This window comes from Dermochelys coriacea, chromosome 9, assembly GCF_009764565.3.
Source record: "Dermochelys coriacea isolate rDerCor1 chromosome 9, rDerCor1.pri.v4, whole genome shotgun sequence".
Lineage (NCBI taxonomy): Eukaryota > Metazoa > Chordata > Testudines > Dermochelyidae > Dermochelys > Dermochelys coriacea.
In genome coordinates, this window is record NC_050076.1 from 82,696,287 (window position 1) to 82,723,957 (window position 27,671).

The following is a 27,671-nucleotide window of genomic DNA, read 5'->3' on the forward strand; positions in this document are numbered from 1 at the left end:
GTTGACAGGGGAGCAGCCTCCTTGACCTGGCTATGGGGAAATGAACCACACAAAGACATGCCACACAGATGGCACATATCTGAGCACCAGTGTTCAGACGATGTCCAGCAGATCTGCAGCAGGCTCACAATCAACAAAACCATAGCCAGCGATACAGGTTACTTCACCTGTGTTTATAATCACCTCCTTTCTAACAAGGACCTCATGGCCAAGATGTACGTGTTCGTTACAGGTAAGAGCTTTATCCTTCTAGATCTTCTCTCTACTTTACCACATTGGCAGTGTCAGCTAATATTCAATTGTTGGACACACCCCTGCTAATTATGGACAGGCAAACCAATTCAGTTACATTAACAGCTCTCCTGACCCTTTCACTCACCATCACAGCAAATAGAAACAATATTCTAAAGAGGTTTTATTGACTGTTTTTACTTTCATTCCTCCTGGTTTCACAGGATCAGACATTAGAGATGGAAGAGACCTACCTAGTCTAATCCCTAGATGGATTAGTGCATTGTCCAGTCTAGTTTTATGTGTCCCAACTGATGTAATTTTTTTTACCCCCCATTTCACTGCTCCCTTTGAGAGACTAGTCCACACCCTGTGCAGCTCACTGGCAGGAAGTTTTTCCTAACACTCAACCAAAATATTTCCTTTAATTTCATCCTGCTGTTCCCACTGAAACCCCCTTAAACCACCTGAAATAATTCTCCCTCCTAGGTATTTACCCCCAGGAGATCATTTGTAGACAAATTGGCCCTCCACCCCAATTAGGCATCACTTGGGTATGTCTATACTGCAGCTAGGAGTGAGCCTCCATGCCCCAATAGACACACCTGACTCCCTGGGTCAGAGTTTGGGTGGCTAGCCTCAGTCTCCACTGGTACAGCAGCATCTACATTGCTATTTTGAGCATGCTAGCTCAAGCCCCACTAGTACAAGTCTATCTACCCATGCTGGGAATTGACTCCTACCTCCAGTGTAGACATATGCCAAGTAAGGTTATACCAGTGTAGCTATGAAGCTCTCAGTTGGGATTTAAGTAAAAGGCCAAAAAAAAAAACCAACCAAAAGTGTCCCATTTAAGAGGGCCTCCAAAACAAACCCAGACAACAGGGTTCCTAGTTCTATTATTCTAGGAGGCAGGCAGGCTCTCCCTTTTGGCATCCAGGAAGGCTCATAAGGTTTCACAGAAACCTATTTACAGTCTGAAAAAATCAGAAGTCTCTAGGGCCAAGGTCAGGTGAGTGTGCTAGGGCCTGCAATCTGTAGCAAAGCCTCTAATCCCCTCCCCTTCCTTCTTTCTCCTATTTATCTAGCACAGCCCCAAGGCTGCAGCAGGATATTCCTTGATTGCAGCCAGGATGTCTTGGCTGTAAACTCCAGTGTGTTTCTTACAGAGGTCATGCCTCCCACCCCATTCTCAAAAGCCATTCCTTTCAGCCTGCTGCTCATCTTTGGTCTTCTCTGAACTCCCTCCAGTTGGTCAGTATCTTTGTGGATTCAGCTGCAACTGCATGCAGACTCTGCAACAGAAAACAATGTTCTTCTCTATGGTGAAGTGAATAATTCAAAATGAAGTGTTCATTTAATTTAGCCTTTTTCTGCTTGTGCAATATCCACAAGAAGATCATGAGTTCCTCAGACTTATTCCATTCTTCACTTTAGTCTACAGATCTTAGATATTCCAGATTCAAATAGAGTTGCTTGCTGTGATTAGTCAGATAAGTTATGGTATTATATTTGTACCTTACATGGGTAAGAACTGATGCAAATACTTGCACAGACTAACTTATTTAGTTCCCACAAAGATTCATGCAGAAGACAGATTCATTCTCCAAGAACATTTGCCAGTAAAGCTTGGTTGCCTGAATGTTCATGGAAAATGAAGGTAAAAGGACATGAACATGGCTGAAGCAAGTTCAATTAAAAATTCAAGAGAACATTCACAGAAAATATTTTGCATTAGCTGCCCACCTCTATTATTCTTGCATTGTTTCCAACTCTCATGAAACCCCAAAGTCCCAAAATGCATGATTCCCAGTCCAAAGAGGTTACAATATGCAGACACATCAAAACCCAATTGCTCAACCATTTGGTATACAACTGCTTGATTCATTTGGATAATTTTCCTCTCCTCTGTACTAAAATAGATATCTTCCACCTTTAATCTTCCTTCCCAATAAGTCCCTCCTTCTCTTGGAATTTAGCTTCCAGTGTTACTTGTTAGTTCCTGCATCCATTTTCTTTTTCCCTTTGTATTTCCCTTCCAGCTCAGTCAGGAATTCTATTTCCTTGCTAGCCTATGCCCTGAAATTTATCTGCACCGATTCATGTGCAGACCTGTTTCCTTTTCCGATTACACATTACTCAGATGTCTGCACCTGTATTGACCCAACCCAATAGCTGAACTGCAGGAAGCACTTCATTGGAAACTCGATGCCCTGTCCTGACTCAGTGCCCTCACTGGCTTACAGGGAGCACATTTAATGTGAAATGCTTTGACAGAAGCACAAGCAGAAAGTCTTGTGGGACCTCCTGAGCTCTTTCCTTGCGAAGAGATTTAAGGCTATAAAACCCTGCCTACAATGGAAGCAATCAACACACCAGGATGGCCTCTCGCTCTGCTGAAACTGGCTGTCCTGGCACCCCTATGAAGTCAATGCTAGTTGGTTTTCAGTGATTTGGATACAACAATCTTCTTGCTGTCAGTTTTAATTCACCTGGGTCATGGTTCCTCTCCATTCTCATCTGAAATCCACCTGCGCTATGAAAAGGAAATGAAGTGAAGTAAAGTAAAATATATGGGACAATTCATGCCCTATGTTACATAGATGCACTAGCGAGGCAAGGAAAGGGTGTTGATAGTCTCTTCTTCAGGCCCTATGGTATCAGTGTGGAGTGGGATTCCCATCTGGTGCAGAAGAGAACTCATGAAAAGTAGCTCAGCTAACAACCACTGGTGCCCTCTAGGGCATGGCCTGACAGGCTGGGGGCAGGGTCAAGCCCCCAGCAAACTAGCTGGTTTTACATACCTCTGCATATGGGCCACCTGAAGACACACACTTTGTTTCTTCTGGAAGTATCTACCTGTCTTGGCAGGCTAGCTGTTGGGCCAAGAAAGTGTATGATCAGTAAGGCCCTCTGTTGTATAGTTCAGACACCCCCATGGATCCTCTTCCTCATCTTTAGTAGAATGTATATTTCTTAGGCAATCATCCCTGCGGTATCTGGGCACCAGTATGTACATTTAGAAAAACGTCACTTACTTCAAAGTAAAGGAATGAAGCTTCCTGTTACTGCCATACAGATGGGGCACACTGAGTTCAGAAGGATCAGCTCTGCGTAGTGTGCAGCATGGATGCTTGTGGGGCTGAGCCAGGTAGGGTGAGAACTTTCAGACAAACCCTAGGGGCTGGAGGTTCTGCTGAGATTACAAAGCCATTACCACCAAAGAGCAAGGGGAATGGGATTTTTTCCCCTCATTCCTGGTCTGCTGCTTGACACCAAAATGAGAACATGATTGTCTTGGAAGTCCTGCTTATTGGCTATTATTTCCTGTGCTTGCATCTGTTTTTACAGCCTCCCTGGTGGAGTTTCACATCGCTGTGAGAATCTGGCATTTAGCAGCCCTCCCACCTCCCATTGCAATTGAGCCTTGACCTTTGCACATCAGTCAGATTGTACAGGACCTGGTGGCAGTTGGATCAAACCTAGTGCCTGGTCTCTCAAAGTGGCATCAACTGTCAGCTGGATGGGGTGGCTTGGAATCTTGATTCTGGACAATTGCTTGATGCCTTTTGTGCTTCAAGCTGCAGCTGCAAAATTAGCAGGACTAATAAATAGAAAACTCCTGTCACATGCCACAACTTCTGCTGGAACTAAAAGTTAACAAAGGGTTAGAATGTAACTATTCGGTGCTTTGTGACATCCCTATGACTAATATTGGGTCTTGCATCATGACAGGGTCTCTAAGCACTTTTACAAATGTTACACAACCTAGAGGCAAAGGGCAGCCTCTGGCATGGAATATAGCAACTGTTTTAACATGATTCAGTGGCACTGCAGATGCAGACATTGAGATGCAGAGAGGTCAGGGAAGTTACCCAAGGTCACACTATCAGAGCCTAGAATAGAATCCAGGAGTCCCATCCTTATTCCACTAAGTCATGCTGCCCCCAATGAGAAATTTATGTTTATCCCAAACTTAAGGACACCCTTTGAAATCAGCCTGAATATAGTCTGTTGCCCATCTGTTTGGGATCGTTCATTCAAACTCTAAATTGCCATTTGAGTCTTGTCCACGCCAAAAAAAAAAACAAAACAAAAACACCACACTGCTTTTAACTAGGCTAATACAGTGAATAAAGCAATACAACCCATAGTGTGGATGCAGTATAAAGATGATTAGTATAGCTTATTCCAATAAATGCTATTCTAGGATAACTGTGTGCACAGTACTGATTTAATTATTGGGGGGAATCATACACATACCTGAAATAGTTAAATTAGGACAAAAGCTGTGTGTAGATCAGAGCTTAGACCAGTATAGTCTAGATTAGCATCTCTTTGTGGCTCTTTGCGACCATTCAGGTACATGGGGTTTTAAACCAGGTGTCTCAAACACACAGCCCATGGGGTTATTTTCTGCAGCCCACCAGCTCCCTGTGGCCTCCCTGCCATTTACCTAGAGCGGCTCTGGCCTGGCACACACCAGGGCAGGGCAGGCTCCTCGCCTGCCTGCCTTGCCCCTGTGCCACTCCAGGCAGCGGCCAGAACCTGGGGGAGAGGGGATGTAGGGGTCTGTGTTGCTCTGGATGTGCCAGGTACCTTCCCCAAAGCTCCCAGTGGCCATGGTTCCTTGTTCCCAGCCAATGGGAGCTGTGGGGGGCAGTGCCTGGAGGCACAGCCAGGCCAACACAGACTCCTATGCCCTCCCTCCCCCCAGGTCCCAGCTGCTTCCCAGAGCGGAGTGGCATGGGGGCAGAGCCCACCTCTCCCAAATCCCTCCTGCAGCACCCCACACCCCTCCTGCACCTCAACCCCCTGCCACACCCTGGGGGCAGTGGGGGGGTGGGGTCAGTGTTGTGGCCCTCAGGCCAATGTACTAGTTCTTATGTGGCCCTCATGGTCATTTGAGTTTGAGACCCCTGTTTTAGACCATGACAGCTCTACATGTGACTACACCAGTCTTCTTGTGGGAACTAGGGCAATTGTGCTGAACAGCAGCTTTCATTATCCTATTAAAAAGGATCAGGCATCCAATCAGGGACCAAAATCAATGTGTCTAGGAAATCAGTGACTCATTGTGAGCAGCAACTCACTGCCGCAAACCCATTTGCGAACAACCCACTGACAGAAAATTGTTCATTCCAACTACTCAATAAATTCATATGAATAATTAAGACACTGAAAGGGAGCTTGGGAGCAGGACAGAGGAAAAGCACAGCTAATATAATTCACAAAACGTCATTTGATCAGCTGCACTGATAATCCATGAGCCAGAACGAGCCCAGCAAGGCTTCCAGACACGAGCACAAGCTTTTTAGGGCTGGCAGGTAGAAAAATCAGCCTTTGATTTTTTAAGCTGATCAAAAAGGATGGGGAAGTGATGGAGAGAATCTGTATGTGGCCTTGTCATTTTTACCATCTCCTTTGTCCATTTGCACTCCCACTTTAGCAAATGTGCCTCTAGTTCTTTTCCAGATCATTTCACGAGGCACCAGCTGAGTTCTAAGCGGCTTCCTTCTCTCAGACTTGGTCAGGTATTTTAGAAAGCCCAGCATCCCAGTTGTCCAGCTTGCCTCGAGGCTCCAACCTCACTGGACCCATCACACCACCACCGCTGGCTTCACACTGTGAAATGCTCAGTCCTTTTTGCAAAAAGCCTCCTAGAGAACATCTAAAGTTTCCCTTTTCCTCTCCTTCCCCCTGAGCCAGCCAGAAAGGAAACACTCAGCCAGGACTGCAGACTGCCAAAGCACACATCTCACTGCTGCTGCTGATGAGCTGGAACAGCAAGAAATGCCCAGTCAGTCACAAGAGCAATTCCCCACTGAGACAAACCGTGGGAGGAGGGGGTGGGTATAAACACTGGACCAAGCAACAGATCAAATCTACCCTCGTCTCTTCTTTATATGCCAAATGTAACATGCTTTCAGTTCTGGTACAGGAAACCCCCTCCCTCAATTCTTCCTCACTGAAAGATGGCTGGAGATGATGGGAGAGCATGAAAGCACCACTCACATTAACTCATCTTTCGTTCTGACATTCTTTGAAGCGGATTTCTGCCCTCCCCAATTCTCTTGGCAGCTTGCAGTGATAATCTGCATGCGAGATGCAAACACACAGGACGAGGGTGACAGGACTGACTTTGGCTTGCTTTGCAGTGGAGACTACCAATGAGAACAGCGGTTGGAGGCCGGCGGGTTGGGTTTCTTTGGTTTTGTTGATCTTGGAGACAGCTGCACTTTTCTGCCAGACACTCAGCCAGCCGAGATAGGCTAGTGCTCCCTGTTCACTCAGCACTGAGCCAAGCAGATAAGTAGCTGGTTCTCACACAGTGATGGAAGAGTTTGGCAGGCATGTTCTAGTGAGAATTAGACCTGCGCAGAAGGAGAATGTAGCTTAGATTTTGCTGCAGGCCATCAAAATGATCTTTCCAGGCATGGGATCGTTACTGTCCAGATCCAAGAAGGAGGAGAGCACTTTCATTTCTGAAGTCTCTCAGATACTAAGAGACTCTCAGGTTGAGTTAGTGTGTAAGCTATGACAAGACAGCACAGCATGAGTTACTGCCACTAAGTCAGTGACTGCAGTTGCCTGAACTGCAGGAGGATATGATCCTGTCCTCCTCAGTGATAAAATATCTAAGTGACACCCAAAACCAAACATCTCCTCCCCCATTTCCTTATCTAGCTGTGCCATAATTAGCAATTACTCAGGCTGCTGCCAACTTGGGAGACAAATTCTGACTGATGATGTTCCAGGCCAAGTGGTACTGTAAAAACACCCTTCTATATTAGAGGGAGCTTTCACACATTTCGTAAGAACTACAAATTTAAGGATCTGTCTACACCACAAAATATGTCAACCTGAGTTACATCACAGTCACCACAGTATGTAAATAACTTTTGCATGTCCACACTACACTCCTTTGTTTACTGTGCCCATCCTTGCACCAATTTAACTGTCAGTGTGAGGCATTGTGGGACAGCTTCTGAAAGGCAGCAACAATCAATATAAGCAACAGTGTCGACACAGACACTGTCAACCTAACTACATTGATCTACCTCAGAGGTGGTGTTATCCCCTTGCCTTTAAATACGATACAGGCATCACAAAACAAACTGTTCTCATGGTACATGCAACCATACCAGAAACAAAATACTGAAAATATTACAAGAAACCCTTTGTGAGCCTCTGAGGAAGTTCTGAAACCATAGGGCCTTCAGTTCTCGACTCCTGGGGACCGTATGAGACACTGGTTTGCAAGGGACCTGATTCTGCAAGATGCTGAGCTCTTGCTGTGTGATGCTGCCTGCTTTCAAGTCCCACTGGCTTCAGCAGCTTGCCAGGAATGGGCTCTGAGCCTTCTGGGGAAAAAGGATTTCAAATTCTGGTTTAGGTATCCAGTGAAAATAAGCTTACTATAGCCTAGTCCACAGAAGACATTAACCCAGGCTGCAGATGCCACCCAACTAGAGTCAAGATGAGTGAGGAGGTAATATTTTGTATTGGAAGGGAAAAGCTTTCAAGTTTCACAGAGCTCTTCCTCAGGTCAGGGGAAGGTAACCAGAGTGCCCAAGCTAAACAGAAGGTGGGACAGATTGTTAAACATAAGGAGTTGATACATGTTGTTGGAAGCCACTTAAACTGAAGTGGGCAATTAAAGTGGGCAATTAACACCTCTGCAGTCATAGGATAAAAGAGGGTAGGGGGCTGCAGTGTGTGTTACATGTTGTTGCAAGGAGCCATAAAACACAGAGAGAACCTACTTCAATGGGGGGGAGGGGGAAAACACCACACCACTGACCACATACCCCTAGCTGTCACCTACCATCCCACACTGGCATCCACACGCCACAAACAATTACAACCCACACTTGATGGGGACCACCTCCTGAAAGAAATCTTTCCTGAATCCCTCACCCCCCCCCTTCTGGCCTTCAATGCCCAGCCTCACCAAGCTCCCCACCAGGTCACATCAACTCAAAGTGGCACCAGACCCTGCCAGAACAGATGCAAAACTTGTAGACATGTCTCCACTGCTATGATGATCAACACCCCCTGCAACATACCTTCAAGATCCATGGGTCCTACATATGCCTATCATAACATATGGTGCACCTCAACAGTGCTTCAAATGCCCTGACGTCAACTATGTGGATGAAACCAGACAATCACCACACACTCAAATTTCACACAGAAATAACACCCCCCTCACCCACGAGTGAACACTTTCCCCAAAGCGATCACTCCATATCTGATCCCTCAGTCCTTGAAGGAAGCCAGCACAACACCTTCAAAAGACAAGCCTGGGAACTTAAATTGATAAGTCTACTGGACACTAAAAGCCATGGACTTAATAGAGACAGTAGTTTTATTGATCATTACAACAATTTGTAACATATCCTGCTGCCTACTACAGACTTCATTTTAAGTTCTCTCCTACAACATGTGAGCCTCTTATGCTCAAGAGTCTGTCCCATCTTGTATTTACCTTGAGCTCCTGGGTTACCTTCCCCAGACCTGAGGAAGAGCTCCATGAAGCTCAAAATCTTGTCCCTTCCACCAACAGAAGTTGGTCCTATAACAGATATTCCCTCACCCACCTTGTCCCTCATATCCTGGGACCAAAATGGCTACAACACTGAACTAGACAATAGAACAGATGTAATCAGTGGACAGAAGAGCCCCACATCTGGGCTGTGGCCTTGCTGTGTTTGCACTGTGCGTACAGTCAGAGTAGAGGCTTGAACTGGGATGAGAACATTTTGGTCCCTGGCTTGGCAGTTGCTATTCTACAGCTGAGTCAAAAGGGACCCTCCCTAAGATCATCTCAAACAATTAATCTTTTACTAGACATAATAAAAGTTTAAACATTAGCGGCTTTTCTGTCTAAAAGAAACAAGGGTCTAGTAGGCACTTGATCTTTTAATTTCTTTTGTCTGCAGCATACTTGACGCCTATGCCTGGCTCTGTGACTGCAGCTGGACACCAGGCCCTCTTCCCCTGAGCTATCCTGCCCATTACACAAATAGAAGAGCTAGGGAAGCAGTATGTTCCTGCTTGGAGCTTGAGCTATGTTGGGTAAACAGTAACACCCTGCCCTGACGGCAGCTTCCTGCAAACTTCCACTGACCTGTAGAGCTAGACAGCCAGTCTGCGGGACCCAAGAGAAGGGGCCTTTCCCTCGCCTTGGGGCTACAGCAACAGCTGATAAGTCACTAACATTCTGCAGCTCTCGTCTTTCTGCATGTGTAACAAGTTTTACAGCCTACAGTAAAATCTTTGTTTTAAGATCCTTGCCACAGAGCGACAACTCACCAGTGTGGTGCCTCCTGTCAGTAATCCTGGGAATTAGCTCTTCCAGCCAGGAGCACCCTCTGCAGGCTGGTGTCTTGCCTGCCACTGGCCCCCTGTGTCCCTCCCAGACCAGAGTGCTCTCCTTGTCAGGGTTCTGCCCCAGCAGTAACCCACAATCTAAGTCTCCCCACCCATGGGATCCCCCAACCCTCTACCCCCACCTTGCCTCATTGGCCACTGCCAGTCTCCATCTAGTCCCCACTCCCTGGGGCAGACTGCAGTCTACGAACCACTCATCATCAGCAAGGGGAGTTGGACCAGCTGCATCTGCCCATCTCTGGGCTGCCCCTCTGAAGCCCCAGGACCCTTTCACTAGGCCTGCAGCTTTGCAAGGCTGGAGCTCCCCAGCTCCCTCTGCCCTTCTCCAGCACTGCTCCACTTCAGATACCCTGCTAGTACTTTTTGTGTGGTCCTTAACTAGGCCTGCAGCCTGGGGGTTTGCTCAACTGGAGCACCTCAGCTCCCTCTGCCCTTCCCCAGCCCTGCTCCACCCTACCAACCCTTCTTTACTTCCTAGACAGAGCAGTCCTTCTCTCTCTAGGAAGCTAGAGAGAGTGTCTGTCTTTGCTTCTGGCCCACAGCCCTCTTATAAGGGCCTGCTGGACTCTGATTAAGCTGGCCACAGCTGTGGCTGCTTTCCCAATCAGTCTGCTTTTCCCATCACAGCCTTCTCCCGGGCTACTTTAACCCCTGCAGGGCAGGAGCGGGGTAGTCACCCTGCTACAATCCTATAGGATGGAAGGGTGTTTTTGTAGGATAGAATCCAGGGAGCAAATCATCTTCCTAACTCAGGAGAAATTGCCATTCCTGGCTGCAGGGGAAAATATCACCCCTTTGACATAAAAGACGGCGCATTTATTCTCCAATATTTTTTCTGTATCAGCTCAGTCTTGGAAGGTGCTGAGTTCATTCCACTCCCATTGATTTCTGTACATGCAGTTGCTCACAAGATGTGGGTGGGTGAGGAAGTGTAGGCATCTCTGTTATTGTTCTGTGAAGATACCCACAGTACACATGCCCCAGATCCTCAAATGGTGTCAGTGGAGCTACACTGATTTATACCAGCTGGCTCATAGGCTTGGAATATAGATCCTCTCTGAGGACAGAGTAAAGGCAAGTAGCCACTCATCCTTTACTTAAGGAAGGGCATGTCTACATTCAACTTGTTTGTTTTTTACTTGGAGTTCATTGATTGCCAGTTAACTGAGGCCTTGTCTACACTGTGCCGCTTTACAGCGCTGCAACTTTCTCACTCAGGGGTGTGAACCCCCCCACCCCAAGCGCTGCAAGTTTCAGCGCTGTAACATGGCAGCGTAGACAGTGCACCAGCTCTCTCCCAGCGCTGTGCCACGACTACACAGCCATGTTAAACAGCTGCTGTGGCAGTGCTTTAATATTGCTAGTGAAGACATACTCTTAGGTAGTTAACATATTTGTAAAGGCAGTGTCCACACCAGTCTTTACAAACATGTTAACCACCTTAGGGTAATTGGCAATCAGTTAGCTCTGGGTAAAAGAGTCCAATGTAGACAAAACTAAACTGTCCCAGCTTAGTTTATCTGTAAAGTGAAGTGTCCAGCTTCCAGCTCTATGCCAGGTGTGGGGGTCTCTCCCCTCCAGTCTGCTTGCCGCAGGGTTGCATTTCTTCATAGTCAGAGCTTTTCCCCAGAGGAGCAGTAGTAAAGGCTCAGAACCATAGGCGCTGACTCCGTGGGTGCTCTGGGGCTGGAGCACCCGCAGGGAAAAAATGGTTCTCCATTTTTCCCCCTGATCAGCTCCCCACCTTGCCTCCCCCCCACGCCTCCTGCCCACCGCGATCAGCTGTTTCACGGCGTGCAGGAGGCACTGGCGGGGAGGAGAGAGGGTGCGGTGCGCTCAGGTGAGCGGGTGGAATGGGGCGGGAAGAGGCAGGGCAGGGATGGAATGGGGGAAGGAAGAGTAAGGGTAGGGCCTTAGGGAAGGGGTGGAGTGGGGGCGGGGCCTGGGATAGAACCAGTGGTCAAGCACCTCCCAGCATATTGGAAAGTCGGTGCCTGTGCTCAGAACTCAGCACAGGAGAAGAGAAATGGGAAACAGAATGAAGATTTGCTCTGTTGCTCACCATGCAATTATTCTTCAGGTCTTCATGATCTGATTTCCCACCCCCATACACTAAAAAGAGATTTTCATAGATGTACACTGAGGACCTTTTATGCACAAAGCATTGTCTCCCTAGCCTCACTCATCCTACCTTCTGCTATCAGTTCCTGAATTTATGGCTGTAATGCCTTTCCTCCTCACTCCCAGCTGCACTTTCCACTGAACGCCAGACTTAAATCACAACCCTGTGTTTATGGTCTCTTGCCATAAATCTTATGCCATAAATTCAGTATTCTGAGCCAGATCCTGCCAACATAATCCATACTAGCATCTTCTACCCAGGAGCAGTCCACTGACTTCAGCATGAGTAAAGATTCCAGGATTGGGCCCTTATGACTCTATTGCAACGTGAGATGAGGAGAGCTGTGATGAAGAGTGGCTCCTGCTTAGACTTCATAAATTGAATGAAGCACTGTGATAGGAATTCCAGTAATCTGGCTAATGCACAGGGCAGTAATTCTCCAGAAAAACTCTATGTCCCATATGAAAAACAATCACACATAAAAAAATCAACACCCTGATTTTTTCCCCATTTCTAAATATAGTAAGAATAATTATCCTGATTAAGTGCACACTGGGATTAACAGCCTATCCCATCTCAGGTCATCAACCCCTCTCCCAGCCAAGTCACTAATAACCCAAAAATCGTATTTGCCAATTTATCTATTGCTCAACTCCATAGACATTTTTAAACACCATCTAGATTTCAGATTGTCATTGCAGAGAATGAATTAATATATTTTGGATTCCAAGTGAGGCTGCAGCTCATGCTCTGGGATAGTTTAATCCTAGTCACTAGCTAGACATGTACATAAAATGGCAATTCAGGTACAGGCTGCCATTAAAAAGCAATTAGAAATCAGATGTAGTTTTACTGTTGGTGCAAATATATATGAACTCATTGACTTTTGTTTTTACCATAATTAAATACAAGGACAGGTCATGCCTACAGGTGGAAAAGACTTTCACAACTTGCTCAGAGTGTCCCTGCTTTTAAAGCAGGATGCTCGCTAGTACTGATTAGCCAGAGAGTGACATTGCAGAGGTACAAAGTAGGATTAAAACTCACTGCAGATATTAAGCATGGACACATGCCCCAGAACATGACTAACTATATGAATGTAGCAGATCCACTTTGAAAACAGCCTGGACAAAATGGGACATGTGCCTTTAAAACTCATTGCTGCAACCTATTGCTGTGCCATTCCATGGGAGATGACACTCCCATCAATATGAATACTAGAGTTAGGCCCTAGCCACAGAGTTCTGATCTGGCTTCAAATTTCCCCAATTTCTGCTAATGGTTTGGTTCAACCCAGTGTAGCGATAAGAGCCAGACAGAAAATTCAGATGTGTGCCTAAAACTTCCTTTATCCAGGATTTTGGTTCTAATTAACATCCCGTCCATAATATTTCCTTCGGCTCTCCCCTGCTCCAAAGCATGTATTTCCTTATAGACCAACACAAAGGAAGGAGCAATCAGTTCCATCATTGCCAGAAAATGGAAGCTGAAATGAAAAGACATCATTTGAAATGAGGCGATGTCATTCTGGCTTGAATTCTTTGCCTCCTATTTTGATCCCTCACATTAAATTCACTGTTGCTCAGAAAGTGTACAGACAGGGCTTTGAAGAGCTTGTGATCAGCTGTTTGTAGTAGCTCCCTGGACATTGATCCTGTGTTATTGGTCTTTGCACAGTGACCCAAGTGCTTTTTGTAAAGCATTGTCCATATACATTTGACCTTTTCGGGTACACACAAAAGTAGCCACATCGGCACATTCTCTGGTTCTGCATCTAGGTAACCAAGTTGGACAGTACTCCGGAATCACTAGGCTTGCTACTGCTAGTCCAGCAAGTAAAAAACTTGAACTAAGTAAGCTACCAAAAAAACTCCAAAAATCCACTTTCCTTTATAACCCTCCTCTCTCTCACGCACACACACACTTGTATTTTTAAGAGCTGAATTTTCTCTGATAGATGAAAGGAATCCTGGCTGCAGAGAAGAGCTGGTTATTATTTGAAGATTAGTTCTATAGATCAGTGGTAGCATTTGTGTTTTTCAGTGACATTCTTTAAGCAAAGAGCAATCACTTAAGCCAAGGAGTGAACAGTGATATTCCCAAATGAATTCACAGTCATGGGGTAGAAAACCCAACCCAGGTGAGAAAATACAAGACAGTTCTGTGTTTTCTTTTGTCACCTGTATTGCGTTTTTGGAAGGAAAGGGCAACCCAAATCTCATTCCCTGTATACTCTGATGGTCATTAATGACCACCACCAAGCATCAGCAGAACTGAGCTTCTGATTCTGATAAATATGACTAATATGCTGACCAGATTCACAGCAGTGAAATGATAGACGTTCAGGGAATGTCTACACTGGAATAAAAGACCCACAGCATGGCCGCAGCTGGCTCAGGTCCACATCGGGGAACTGTCCAGCAAAACACCTCCTGAAAAAATACCACAACCTCAGCACTGAATGTGGCAGGTGGATACAAAGTCAAATAACAACCACACCAAGGACTCTACTATCTCTTTCCTGTTCTTTGGAAAACCTCTTTCTGATGGAGGGTGGGAAGAGGCACCAAACTTTTATAAATAATGTTGCCATCTTGATTTGGTAGTTATGCCCAAGACTATTTAATGTATTGGCACAGGACCATGGGGCACTGGGACAAGTTGTAGACAAATAGCATTTGTATTTCTGCAAACTAATTAGTGGTCTCTTTTACCTCTCCATAAAAGCATTTCATGTCTTTTGTGCATAAGGAGAAGAAAACAGAACCCTAAGATATAAAGATAAACAAATTCCATGGTTCAGGACAGAAACCAATCACCTGAGTGGCTCAGGAAGGAATATTTTCCCCTTGTATAGTTCATTGGCCAACTGGCCAGGTGCACTATGGGTATTTTTATTGTCATCAGATATTTGGCCACTGCTAAAGGCAGGACATCAGACTAAAGTGACCTGTGAAATAGTCCTTACAGATAATATTCATCCCAAATATAGCCCCATTTTAGGGTAGTTAAGCATTCATTTGAAGACCGATCTTAATTTCCTCTGGGCAAATTCATTATCCATAAATGTTCACAGAATGCTATGGCAAAATAACTTTCAGAGCTGTGGGTTGTTCAAACCCTTCACTTGAGTTAGTCACTATTCATTGTACATGGTAGTTATTATTTTGTGCGAAAGTAGCACTTAGAGGTGCCAACCAAGGATAGGGCCTCATGTTGCATGCAATGTACATACACATAACAGAAAGTCCTCTGCCCCAAACAGCTTACAATTCACATAAAGCGCGGTTGGCAAATAAGTCAGATGATTTAGTTTCTCCTATCTGATTGGTTCCTGAAACTTTTTAACAGGACAATAATAGACAGTGGATAAGCAATATCCTAATTTCAATACAAATTTTTGGATGAATCACCATTTGTAATAAATTTCAGGAAATTTTAGGGATTCACAAACATTTTCATGACTCCCTGATGCGCATCTGAATACTTACAAATAATGAACAGTAAATCCCCATGAAACACAGCACACCAAACTCAGCAATTTTATTTGCTAAAACAGTCACAAATTTCATTTTTATTTTTACTATTCAGTCAGCTCTAGTCTGATCCATTATGGCAAATATAAAGGAAGCCCTACAGATCTGCGAGGTCAACTAACCCATCCTCTTCCTAGTGCAAAACAGATTCTTCTAGTCTGGTTTTAGATGTCTCTGGCATCAGGGCTTCCACCACTTCCCTATGGGGAGTATTCCACAGTCTTCCAGAGCTGTAGCTAATAGGGTTTTTCCATTCACAAAGTGAATTTGAAAAGCAGTGTGATACAAATAAATGGTTAGGTCAATACAGGAGTGCAATCCTCAGCAAAGCTTTCTGTTTATGATGATAATAATATAAACAGCTTTGAACTTTGGACTAGGATAACACCTTCCATCCAAGGATCTCAAAGCACTTTTCAAACATTAAGTGTCTCAGTATTCCTGTGAGTTAGGTCAGTATTTTTGCCCTCATTTTGCAGATCTGGAAAACTGAGGTACAGTGACATGTTAAAGGTCACGTATCGAATCTGTAAGAGACAGAATTAGAAGCTAGGAGTGCTGATTTTTAGTCTTTGGCTGTAACCTCTAGACTACATTGCTTTCCATGAGTAAGTAATACCGTAACAGGTGTAACTCCTCATGTGCCTAAGGAGGGAATGTAGTGATGTGGGCGCATTATAAGATCCTATCTAAACAGAAGATTATTATGACAATGTTGCAATGCCAATCATACCCAAGGGACAGTTTTGCAAACCAATGCCATTCTGTTCTGTCTCCTGCAGACAACCAGAATCCATTTGTTCAGATTCACTCTGAATATCCCGAAGTGATATATGTATTGAATACTACTGAAGAGGTTGTCATACCCTGCCGTGTCACCTCACCAGATATCAAACCCAAGCTTCAACAGGTAAGTGGAAATTTCAGATTAACCCAACCCCTTAGAGATCTGGAGAGTCAAAGCCAGGTAAACAATTATAAAAAAGAGCTTGTGAAGATGGGTGAGCTTTAGAGCAAAGCAAAGTGGGACTAGAACAGGGATGGGCAAACTACGGCCCGGGGGCCGCATCCAGCCCTTCAGATGTTTTAATCTGGCGCTCGAGCTCCAAACAGGAAGTGGGGTCAGGGGCTTGCCCCGCTCTGCACGTGCTGTGGCTCCGTGTGGCTCCCTGAAGCAGCAGCATGTCCCCCCTATGGCTCCTACGTGCAGGAGCAGCCAGCGGGCTCCACACACTGCCCCTGCCCCAAGCGCCACCCCCGCAGCTCCCATTGGCCAGGAACCGTGAGCATTCATGGCCCACCATACAATTTCCATACCCAGATGTGGCCCTCAGGTCAAAAAGTTTGCCCACCTGGACTAGAAGAATGGCAAAGGCCTCCAAAATCTACCTTAATCCTTCTAATTCTTCCAGTGCTTTATTACTGACCCCCATATTTGGCCTTTGTTAGTGTTAGACTGAGTTTATGCAAATTATTTCCCCCAACTTATTTCTTGATGTTTCTAAATATGTTGGCAAAGACAGAGGACAAGATGCTAATTATTTTGGAAAATAAAATATTCTGTGAAGAATTTGGCTCTGTCTTTCAGACGGAAAGCTAGCCAGTTTTATAGCCTGGTACCTGCTCAGCACTCTTATACCTGTCTGTTCTATTTCACATTTTGCAGCAAAGTGCCAAACTCAGGTGTAAATTGGCGCAGCTTCCCCTGCCCTCACTAGAGTTTGTACCTGCTTATGCCAGGACTGCATTTGGTCCAAGGAGTCCAGAGCCAGTTTTGCTTATTAGAGAGGGTGATGAAAGGATTAAAGCCATAGAGCCTGATTCTCGCCCACTGAACTCAATCAAGGTCTTCATTGACTTCAGTAAGTGTTAGCTGAAGTCCATGGAGAGGCAGAGCCAGGAATAGAGCTCCAGTCTCCTGGCTCCCTACTTTGTGCTCTAAATACTAGATCATGCTTCTTTCTATTCGCATGTTGGACTGAAGATGGAAACTGTCTTACCATCCCTTGAAGAGACACAGCATGAGAAGTGGCAGTGCCATTTCCTTCACTCTGCCCTTGCCAGTCTGCCTCAGCCTGTTCTGGAGAGTCCTCCTCTTGGCATAGGAAAGAAGCTAATTCTCCCTGCCAATGCAATCTTCTGCATCTCTGCTGGAAGTGCTGATAAGGTGGCCAGTAGCTACCAACTGGGCTGGTGGGTTTGGTGGTGCAAATGCCTGATCTCTGGGGAAAGTGCAGCTAAAATATTTTTGCTGCATTAACTGCATTTTTTTACAAGCCAAACATATAAAATGTAGGGCCTAATCCTGTGACACAGTGAGCCCCTCCTGGGAGGTGCTGAACACTCTCCCCTCTTCTTGACTGCAGTATGTCTCCCCCTCCCAGGAAGCAACCAGCACCTGAAATGATTGCCTGACATGCCACCCCTGCTTCCATTGAAGCCAGTGGCCAAACTCCAACTGACGTCGCTGTTTATGTACAATGGGCAGGGGATAAAGTGAGGAGGGACAGGGTTGAGTGCATCTCCTCCTCCTCCACTTTCAGAATCCCGCTCCTTCCCCTGACTGGAATAAGCAGTGCTCGCCTATACCTTCCCCTCATCCTTAGTGGGGTCATTGAGAAAGTCCCCTCTTATTAAAGCATTAGAGGGCCAAATTTATCCCTGGAGTATCTCTGCTGACTTCACTGGACTTACCCCAGGGATGAACATAGCCCTATAAGCTTGGACCAAGCCCTGAAGTCCTTGGGTTTGAAGGGTTATCCCCTGTTTACAAGACATTATCTTTTCTCCACCTGGTGTTGAGTCAGTCTCTCCACCAGCCATTTCTCGGTACACAAGCAAATGTCCTTCATTTCGCTACAAGCTGATGATACCCATTTGGCAATGGAGATGAATGAAATCTCAGCACATTTCCCCTGTGAACTGCAAAGGAATCTGATCCAAGGATTTTTCTGCTTTAACGGGCGGATGGGCGTGGGAGTGGAATTTATAGCCCAAAAGGAAGGTGGCTGTGGGTGAGGGAGACATTGCCGTCAGAGAGGATGCACCCACTTGTATAGGTGTGTTTACACCTAGGGAGCCTCTCATGCCATCCCAAACTTCCTTATATGGAAACCCCACTCGTTGTTTTCCCTTGCCGGGGAAATTCCTTCTGCTGTGTGGAGCCCCAGTGGCTGCTTCCTGTGTAAAGAGGAAGCTTGGAGGGCAGGGGGAATAAAGTGAGCAGACAAATATAGAACATCCTTTCCCAGAATTAATCTCCAATAGGCAATACAGAGGAAAAATACTGAACAGAACCTTAATGTGGGGTCAGCTCCTTTTTTTCTTTTCTTTTTTGGATAAATATATATTTTATGAAGAAATGTAATATGTGTGCACTGCTGTAAGGCGTCTCTTCAGTGGGGTTATTTTTTTCTTCTCTTCTTCTAGCCATCAAGTATACATACCCTGAAACCATGAAATTCAGCTTACACTTTATTATTCTTGTAGCAAATGTACTTTTTCCATCATAAATTAAGTTCCTTAGATTACCATTATACTTTTAAATGATTGCACTCTCTCCTCTAAATATTTATGAGAAAGGGTGCAGTTCGCTAATACTAAACAGATCCTAGCTAACCACATTTCATCTGAGTCACAAGAATCCCAGGGCTGGACTTGCAATTTAAGCTTCTAACATGTATTTAATGCTGGGTGAAAGAGTTGACAGCTCTGAACGATCTATTTATCCACTGAATGGGTACTGCACAAGCTGTGGCTTTTTTATTTTGCCATATACTGCTCTGCCCATGTGCTTCATTATTAACTTTGAGGAAACCCTCAGAGGCAATTCCAGGCTCCATAGTCCATCCCAGTCATTGGCCTCTTTGTTGAAACTGCCAAGAAAGGTATCAATTAAGTGCTAGTTTTGAGAGTGCTATTTGTCTGATGGGCACCTGCACACCGAGAAGGCAACTGCGCAACGAACCATCACTATATATCTAGACTGGATTTGAACAAGCTCTGAACCCCTGACTTCTGTGGAAGTCAAGATCTAATCCAAAATTCAGGTCTTAGTTCTAGCTCTATAAAAGTCCTGAATCCGTACAGCAAATCTTAAATCACTTTAAGGAAGTTCAGATCGAGATCTGAAATCCATAATTCCTAGTGCTCTATTGTTCTACAAGGGACGACCTGTCTTATCCAACCTCTGTCTCCTAATTGCTACCGTGCAGTAACAACTCATTTGACTTTGTTCCACACCATGGTGAATATGAAAAGTAAGTGAACTAACGTGATGTCAGGCCAATCAGTGTCATAATTTCACCTCCAATATTATGAGTAACAGCTCCCAACGTTCGGAGCTGGAATTCATTCCAAGCCGGATTATTTCTCCCAAACACTATTTAAATTGCACCTGTCATTCACACCACCCCAAATCATTCCTTGTTAGGTACAGAAAATTAAACTAAGTGCAGCACAGTCATGAGAACAATAGCAGGACTAGTTATGTCACGAGTGATGTTCCCACTTGTTGTGCAGGCTCATGAAAATCCAAAACTTCCTTGGTGAAACTCTCCTCTTGATTTAGTTTTGAAAGGCACATTATAAACACTAACACATTTCTTTTCTCTGGGCGGTAGGCACATTGTTAGTTATTATGTGATAACTGCAGGTGCTCTGAGGTCATCCCAAGCCTGTGTTATATTGTCATCTAAAGTTACTTCCTTTCCAGTCACCACTTCTGAACAGTCTCTGCTCTCAAAGGTGGAGATGGATTTAGCATTTGATATGTGGTCCAGCGGCTAGAGCTGGAGATTAGGGGTCTGGACTCCTGGTATCTGTTCCCGGTTCTGTCAGAGACTCACTGTGCGATATTGAATAACTCCTTTAGCCATCCTGTGCCTCCATTTGCCCAGCTGTAAAATGGACAGGGATGGGTGAACCTCAGTGAGTGGCAGTCATTCCACCCACCCACCCACCTCACTATTAGTGTTTGATCTTCCAAACCTAATTTTTTCTACAATTTAAATCCAGAATTTTTCAAGGCCGATTTTTAAAAAATCACAAGGTTTTTTAGTTAATGGGGAATCTGTACTGCATGTTATCAATAAAATACTAATCATCCCCCACCTAAAAATGGCTAGTCTGGCTCAAATGGATGCTGTATTGCATACAAAATCTACATATATAGTATATATACTCAGATTTCAGAGTAGCAGCCGTGTTAGTCTGTATTCGCAAAAAGAAAAGGAGTACTTGTGGCACCTTAGAGACTAACAAATTTATTTGAGCATAAGCTTTCGTGAGCTACAGCTCACTTCATCAGATGCACAAGTACTCCTTTTCTTTTTTAGTACATATACTGTATTTGTGTACAGTATTCATTAGATTTTCTTTATTTTTAATTAATATTTTCTTAAATTCTAAGGCCAGAAGGAACCATCATGATCATCTAGTCTGACCTCCTGCACCTTGCAAGCCACAGAACCTCACTCACACACTCCTGTCACAGACCCCTAACCTCTGGCTGAGTTACTGAAATCCTCAAATCATGATCTGAAGACTTCAACTTATAGAGAATCCACCATTTACTCTAGTTTAAACCAGCAAGTACCCTGTGTCCCATGCTGCAGAAGAAGGTGAAAACCCTCAGGTCTCTGCCAATCTGACCTGGGGGAAAATCCTTCCCAACCCTAAATATGGTGATCAGTTGAATGCTGAGCATGTGGGCAAGACCCACCAGCCAGACACCTGGAAAAGAATTCTCTGTAGTAATACAGAGCCCTCCCCATCTAGTGCCCCATCTCCAGCCGTTGCAGATTTTTGCTATTCGCAGTCACAGATGGGCCACATGCGATTGTAGGCAATCTCATCTCCTCGGTCCTGAGTCTCATTTAAGTGGAACAAAATCTTTGATAACATTCAACCTCCAATGGTTGGTATAGGTCTGGTTAGACTCTAGTATACTCATCTCTAAAACTGCCTACTTCCCATCAGGTTTTTATGGTTAGCTCGAAAGTGCCTGAGTCACTTTAGAAAATGTAACCCCAAGTCTCCCTACAAGGTTGGTATTATTATCCTCATTATACAGATGGGGAAAGTGAGGCTCTAACAGATTAACCTGTTATTTGCCCAAGATCACATGAAGTTTGTAGGAGCCCAGAATAGAACCCAGCTCTGTTCCTTAAACACAAGGCTATCATTCCTGCCTGAGGGGCTTACTTGTTTGTACTTCTTGAGATTGCACCATTGATTCTGAATGGATTAAGTATGTATCTTGTCTCCAAAGAAGAGGAGATATGGCTACTTCTTTCTCTGCTGTGTGAGCAAGGAGAGAATCTCAGCAGTCTCCATCTGCCTCTTCTTTTTCAGGCTCCTTCTTCTTCAGAGTTCAGCTACTGGAGGATGGTGTGGGACCCCAAGAGAGGATTTGTCATCCCCTTTCCTCCTTTCCACTTCTTCAAAGGCATACTCAAGTGTACAACCAAAGTAAACGGAACTGAGTCCTCATCCTACTACATGCCACAGAAAGTGGGTGAGTGACCCCTATGTGCTGAGCAGTAACTGCTACTCAATGGAACAGAAACAATTCTAGTGCTTAGCTAAGCCTTGTGGTTATTATTCCTTGGTTAGCCTAGTTCCAAGATAATTCTTGGGGTTTATAGCTAGTATGTATTAGAGACGAGTCAAAACTGGAACATTTTATGCACACCCACCTTCCGCTTTGAGCTTTGGTGGTTCAGATCAATAGAACTTGGATCTGATCCACCCCTGGTTTTGAAAAATTGCCCAGTTTAGAGATGGGACAGAACTGAAATATTTTCCTCAAATCCCACCAAAGCTTTGTTGATTTGGATAAAGTGGAACCTACATTCAAATAACCACTGCTTTGGGATTTGCAAATCCAAGCAGTGGCCTTGTCTGCCTATTTCTGGTATTTGTGGAACTTACAAGATCATGATATAAAATCTCATGTAAATGCTCATTTGCAAACCTCACGGTTTTTGTTTGGTTTCTCTTGGCACTTTACCACAACCTCTCCATTGTGTTTCGAGATGGGCTCCAGCTGCAGAACTCAACTCTGGATTTTGAACACTGAGGTGTTTGGGACTGAGGCTTTGTTTGAGCCCATTTCTAATAATGTGCTCCTTGTTTTGTGTATATTTTCTTCACCTCCTCATAAATTTTAAATTTTACTAGGCAGGGTTCGCTGTGACTTCATTTCCACTAGGTCATGGTACCCTCTCGACAACTAGCATTTAGCTTAAAACAACAGGCAAGGAAATTTGTATGGCAGCCAAATGGAGGTTCTGGATAGCTCTTTTTTCAGTGCTTAGAGTAATTATTTGCTACATATGTCACAAAATCAAAGAAGGTCATTGGGCCCACCTCTTAAGGGCCAATATAGGATCCACCCCATTCCCTGTAATAGGGAAGCACCCTAACCTAGTGGATGGTGCACTAGACTGGACTCAGGAGTTCTATTCCCTGCTCTGCCAGTGGCCTGCTGTGTGACTGTGCGCAAGTCACTTGCCATCTCTGTACCTCAGTTTCCCCAACTATAAAATGGGGATGATAATGGTACTGACTGCCTTTGCAAAGTGCCATGTAAGAACTAGGTAGTAGCCTTACTATTTTACTGATCTCAAGAGTGTGCTAGATACTTCACACCGTCGATAAAAGGACATGATCCCTACCCTAAGGTGTTTAGACCAAGATTTTAACAATTGAGTAGGGACTTAGGAGTGCCCGGTGTGAAGGGCAGCTGGTTTTCAGAGGGCGGGTGCTCAGCACTTTGTGGAAATCAGGCCCCTTTCTAGTATCCCCAAACTGAGGCGCTCAACAGCACTAGTCATTTTTGAAAATTGCAGCCTAGGCAGGGACTAAGAAAGGACAGACAAGGACGTTATCAGTGTGATTATGTGGCCAATGATCAAGGGCTGGAGCCCCGAATGCAGGAGTAAAGAAGATTTTACGTCCAGAAGGGCACATACTCCGATCATCCTGTCCGGCCTCCTGCATAACCCAGACAATAGACCAATGAGATTAAGGTCCCTACATCAGTGACCTCATTTTCAAAAGTGCCTGAGTGCCCAGCAGCTCCCACAGAGGTCATTAGCAGGCTAATGTCCTGCCATCCTCATAGGAGGAGCAAGATCTTGAGGAAGGATTTGAAATTTGGGTCTCCTCTTAAATTCAGCTGAAGTAGATTGTGGGGAAGTCTTACCTTTGTTCCTTTCATTTCAGAGGGCAGAATAAAGAACCTGGCTCTGAAAGCAAACCCCAGAAAGCTGCTGGTTGGAGATACTCTCAGCCTGGAATGCAGTGCAGAGACCTTTTTCAATGGACGGATTGAATTTGAATGGCAGTGCCCTGGGGGGAGAGTGAGTAGCTGACAATTTAAGGCTGTCTCTGGTTGCATCAGGGTAGTCAACTGTATGGAAATGAAAGTTCTGTCCTTATGGTTTAGTAAGTCCTAATTTTGCTTTCATTTGTCGTTCTTAAGACAAGCAATGGGAGAGGCCCACATGACTGTCTTTTCAGTTCTGATGAGCTGAAAACTCAGGATGCTTATGGGATCTCTCTGAGCCTCTTGCTCTGGAAAAATTGGGCTGTAAATCTCCTAACTGGATTTTTGAAACATCACCAGGCATTTTTGGTTCTGCAGGGAAAGAATAACCTTTCCCATGTCACTTCATCCTGCCGTATGATCCTCGCTGACAATGGGGAATCGAGCAGCCACAGATGTGGCATACTGTCTGTCTGACCATCCAGCTATCCATAAATCTAGGCATTTGTGCACTGTGTAAAAATTAATCAAAAACAAAATGGCCTTTCTCAAGCCTCACTAAAAATTTGGTTCAAGTTCTAAGTGAGGATTCAGGCTCTGCTAGTGGAGTGTAGGGCAGGGGGGTCATTTGGAGTTTGATCCCTCACAGCTGAGCACTTCCTGCAAGTTGCTAAGCCCCTTCAACACCCTCTTGGGAATCACAGAAGTGGAGCCCACATAGTATCAAGTCTTGTTCAGGGTTGGTTCATCCCTAATTAAACCTCTCGTCTTGCTAGCTGCTGAGCGCCCTGCATTCTCATTTAAGTCACTGGCAGCAGCATGTGGATTAAGCCCTAAAACTAACAGCTCTTAAAATTAGGGTAAATACATATTTCTAAGAAGCAGCAATTCTAAAAGTTCTCCTTGTGGAGAAAGAGCCCAAAGATCAGTGTCCCAGTTCAATACAATTTAAAAAATATTCCATTTCTGTCCTGTGCAAACCCTTAAATTTGATGATTTCTGGGCTTCTGCAGCCTTGTACAGAAGACAAGAATGTTCCATGTTATCTAATGACTTGGGACCCCTCAAAAGGTTCTTGGCAAAACTCGTGAAAGATTTAAAAAAAAAAGACAAGAAAAGAAAAATAACAAAAACTACAGCCTGGGTGGGAAATACCTGTAGAATTTTATCAGGATGAAACCAGTGTGGTTCTACAGAATTTTCTCTTTGAAATCTGTAGAATGAAATAGAAGTTGATCTTCTTTCTATTGTCTTTCTTTGAACCATCTGCTCCAGTTCTATGTAGGTGGTATACAATATACCCTATTAAATTTTATAGGGTCAAAATTTCTATTGAAATTTACAATTCTGAATCATGTTCTAAAGGGCTTTTCCATTGGGATGTGGTTACTAAATAGATCCTTTACTATTTAAGGTATTATTTTTTTTCTTCCCCAGACAGACTGATACTGACCAAGAATTAAATGTACAATACACCTGGGAGTCTCAAAATAACACGGATGAAACCCTGGCCCCACAGAAGTCAATGGGAGTTTTGCCATTGATTTCAACAGGGTCAGGATATTAGCCCCTGATTGGTTCTGTTCTTGTGGTATGTCCACTAATTTACCCACTTGCATGGTAATAATGAAGAGCTACTTGATTTCATTAGTTTGTAGGTCTATGGACATTAAAAGCTCCCTGAAAAGGTCTGTCTGCTGTGTTTTCTTGTGTCTTATTAGTAACCTAATCTCTGGGGGGAAAGTGTAAATGTTTCAGCCTAGGTCTTTGGAGTTTATGTCTCTTAACTGAAGAGTATTTGAAACAGAATAAGCAAAAAGTTGACCCTTTTCTTTTTCTCTTTCTTCTGTCACCCAGGATCATAAGCCAATACCATTTTTGAACAAAAGTCAGCCAGTGTATAAAGGCTTCAGTAATCTGACCATCCAGAACATTACCATGGAAGACAGTGGCTTGTACATATGCAGAGTAATCAACGTAACAGGACTGGAGACCAATGTAATGGGACTGAAGGCCAATATTACAATCACAGTATACAGTAAGTTCCATATCTAAATCAGAATAGTGTTTGGGAAGCAGGACTGTTAAGGAGATGGACATATTTATTATGTAGGTGTCCATTAGCAATGACACCAGCCAGGATACAGTCACAAGAGTGGCCTATCAATCCTCAGGCTTTAGGACATAAACCAGTGGTGGGCAACCTGCAGCCCGTGGGCTGCACGTTGCCCACCAGAGTAATCCGCTTGCAGGCCACCAGACAGTTTGTTTACATTTGCACGGCCACCCGCAGCTCCCAGTGGCCGCGGTTCACTGTTCCCAACCAATGGGAGCTGTGGGAAGCAGCCGTGCAAATGTAAACAAACGGTCTGGCGGCCTGCCAGCGGATTAGCCTGACAGGCCGCAAGTTGCCCACCGTGATATAAACTGATCATCAGATGGGGTCAGGAAAAAATGTTTTAAACAAAATATATTATAGTGTTATGGGAAGGTTATATCTTCTGCTTAAACACAAAGTACTGGTCTTTGTTAGCGACAGGATACGGGACAGTAGAGGCACATTAATTTGTTCAGGTTTAGCTGTTTTTATCCTCTTAAATGTTTTTGAAAAGGTAGTAAACTTCTGAAAATGGGATGTACTGGAATTCACCTATTGAGTCATGAGTCACTTGTATCACAGGGGTCACATGGGCTCTGTGTATGGGTAGGCCAGAATTTTCAAAGGGGTCCAGCTTCCCCAGCAGGACCAGAATTTCAAAAGAGCTCAGCAAATTGGGTGCTGAGCACCTCTGAAAGTCTGGCCCCCATTGTGGGTGCTCTGCCCTTGAAAATCTGGCCCTTTGAGGTAAAAAAATCAATTTTTGCCAAGGGACACCCCAGTTATTGCAAATATTTCCTGTTCCATGGGTAACGTGGGTTATCATCAGATACCACTGTGTAGTAGCTGTTGGCAGTGGTTGCTTTTTAAATGGCCACCGCTGCCACTAGAACCAAAATGTGCAGCGAGAGCCTGTCTCTAGTTCTGGTACATGTGTACAGAACAGATACAGCTATGGCTGAAGCTTACTGGCAGCTTGTCATTCCATTCGATTGTCTGTAGCTTCTCCTGATCTGTCATGCTGAAATCCATTCCAGAGCATATTGTATTTAGGGCTGTGGGTATTTATAGCCTGACAAGAATCTGCCATTGTGTGACTTTTTTTAAAATATTTATTTTAGACAAAGCTTTCCTGAGAGTTTCCTATAAGAAAGGACCCTACTACGAGGGGGTAGCAGGACACAAGTTACTGAAACTAGCTGTGAAGGTGGATGCCTTTCCCCGCCCCAGTGTTACCTGGTGAGCATCATCAGCCTTTTGTGCAGATCAGGAAAATGTGATCTTCTGAAAGGGATAAGAAAAGATATACCTGCCACTTTTTTCAGACATGGCAGACAATGTAGAGGGGTGGCCTTGTGACTAAATTGCTGGTCTAGGAAACAATGAAATCTGGGCTCTATTGTCAGCACTGCTACAGACTCATTGTGTGATATGATCTTGGGCAAGTCGCTTCACCCCTCAGTTTCGGCACTGACAGCCTGGGGATAACGATACATCCCTACCCCATAGCAGAAATGCGAGGATCTGCTCAGTCATGTGCCCATAACACACTGAGAACCTCAGAGGGAAAAGCACAAGAGAGCATTGTCAGTGTTACATTAGCAGAGCTGATCTTAAAAGGAGCCAGTGCCTCCCGGAAAGCTGTGAGAAACATTCTCTGCATGACAACATCTGCCTCTTCATTTACGACTAAGGGCATTCTCCTGAAAGTGGATCTATCTGCTCCTGCCACTGCTTTCCCATCTGAAGTCCTAATCCATGTGGGAATACTTTCTGCAGCTGCCAGCTGCAAAGGGTTAGGACTTTGGCTGCAGGTGGGGAGTCAGACAGATGATCTCTGAGGATCCTGTTTTTTAGGCAGTAATAAATAAATAAATAATGAAGCAAGGGGCATGCAGGAAATACTGATCTATCCGCAGAATCATCCCAAAATAGAATAGAGCTCAAATGTTTCTAGACTGCTTCATGAAATCATAGATGCTGGAAAGGCAAAAGACCTATTAGACCTTCCTCTGT

General features: G+C 44.6%; 1 protein-coding gene and 1 long non-coding RNA gene across 4 annotated transcripts in view; one reads left to right on the forward strand and one right to left on the reverse strand.

The window, feature by feature from the left end:
* The window catches only part of LOC119861605 (vascular endothelial growth factor receptor kdr-like), a 189,393-nt gene that overhangs the window by 64,834 nt on the left and 96,888 nt on the right, over nt 1-27,671 (forward strand). For all 3 annotated transcript variants that reach the window (XM_043492084.1, XM_038416926.2, XM_043492085.1), the window contains 6 exons: nt 9-232; nt 16,068-16,195; nt 21,640-21,802; nt 23,515-23,651; nt 25,415-25,595; nt 26,777-26,894. In XM_043492084.1, coding sequence (XP_043348019.1) covers nt 9-232; nt 16,068-16,195; nt 21,640-21,802; nt 23,515-23,651; nt 25,415-25,595; nt 26,777-26,894 — 951 coding nt within the window. The remainder of the gene's footprint in view (nt 1-8; nt 233-16,067; nt 16,196-21,639; nt 21,803-23,514; nt 23,652-25,414; nt 25,596-26,776; nt 26,895-27,671) is intronic.
* Nucleotides 226-10,151, reverse strand: LOC119861606. The gene is made up of 3 exons (XR_006274106.1): nt 9,550-10,151; nt 2,608-6,605; nt 226-1,526 (listed from the first exon to the last, which is right to left on the reverse strand). It is a non-coding gene; the product is annotated as an uncharacterized LOC119861606 (long non-coding RNA).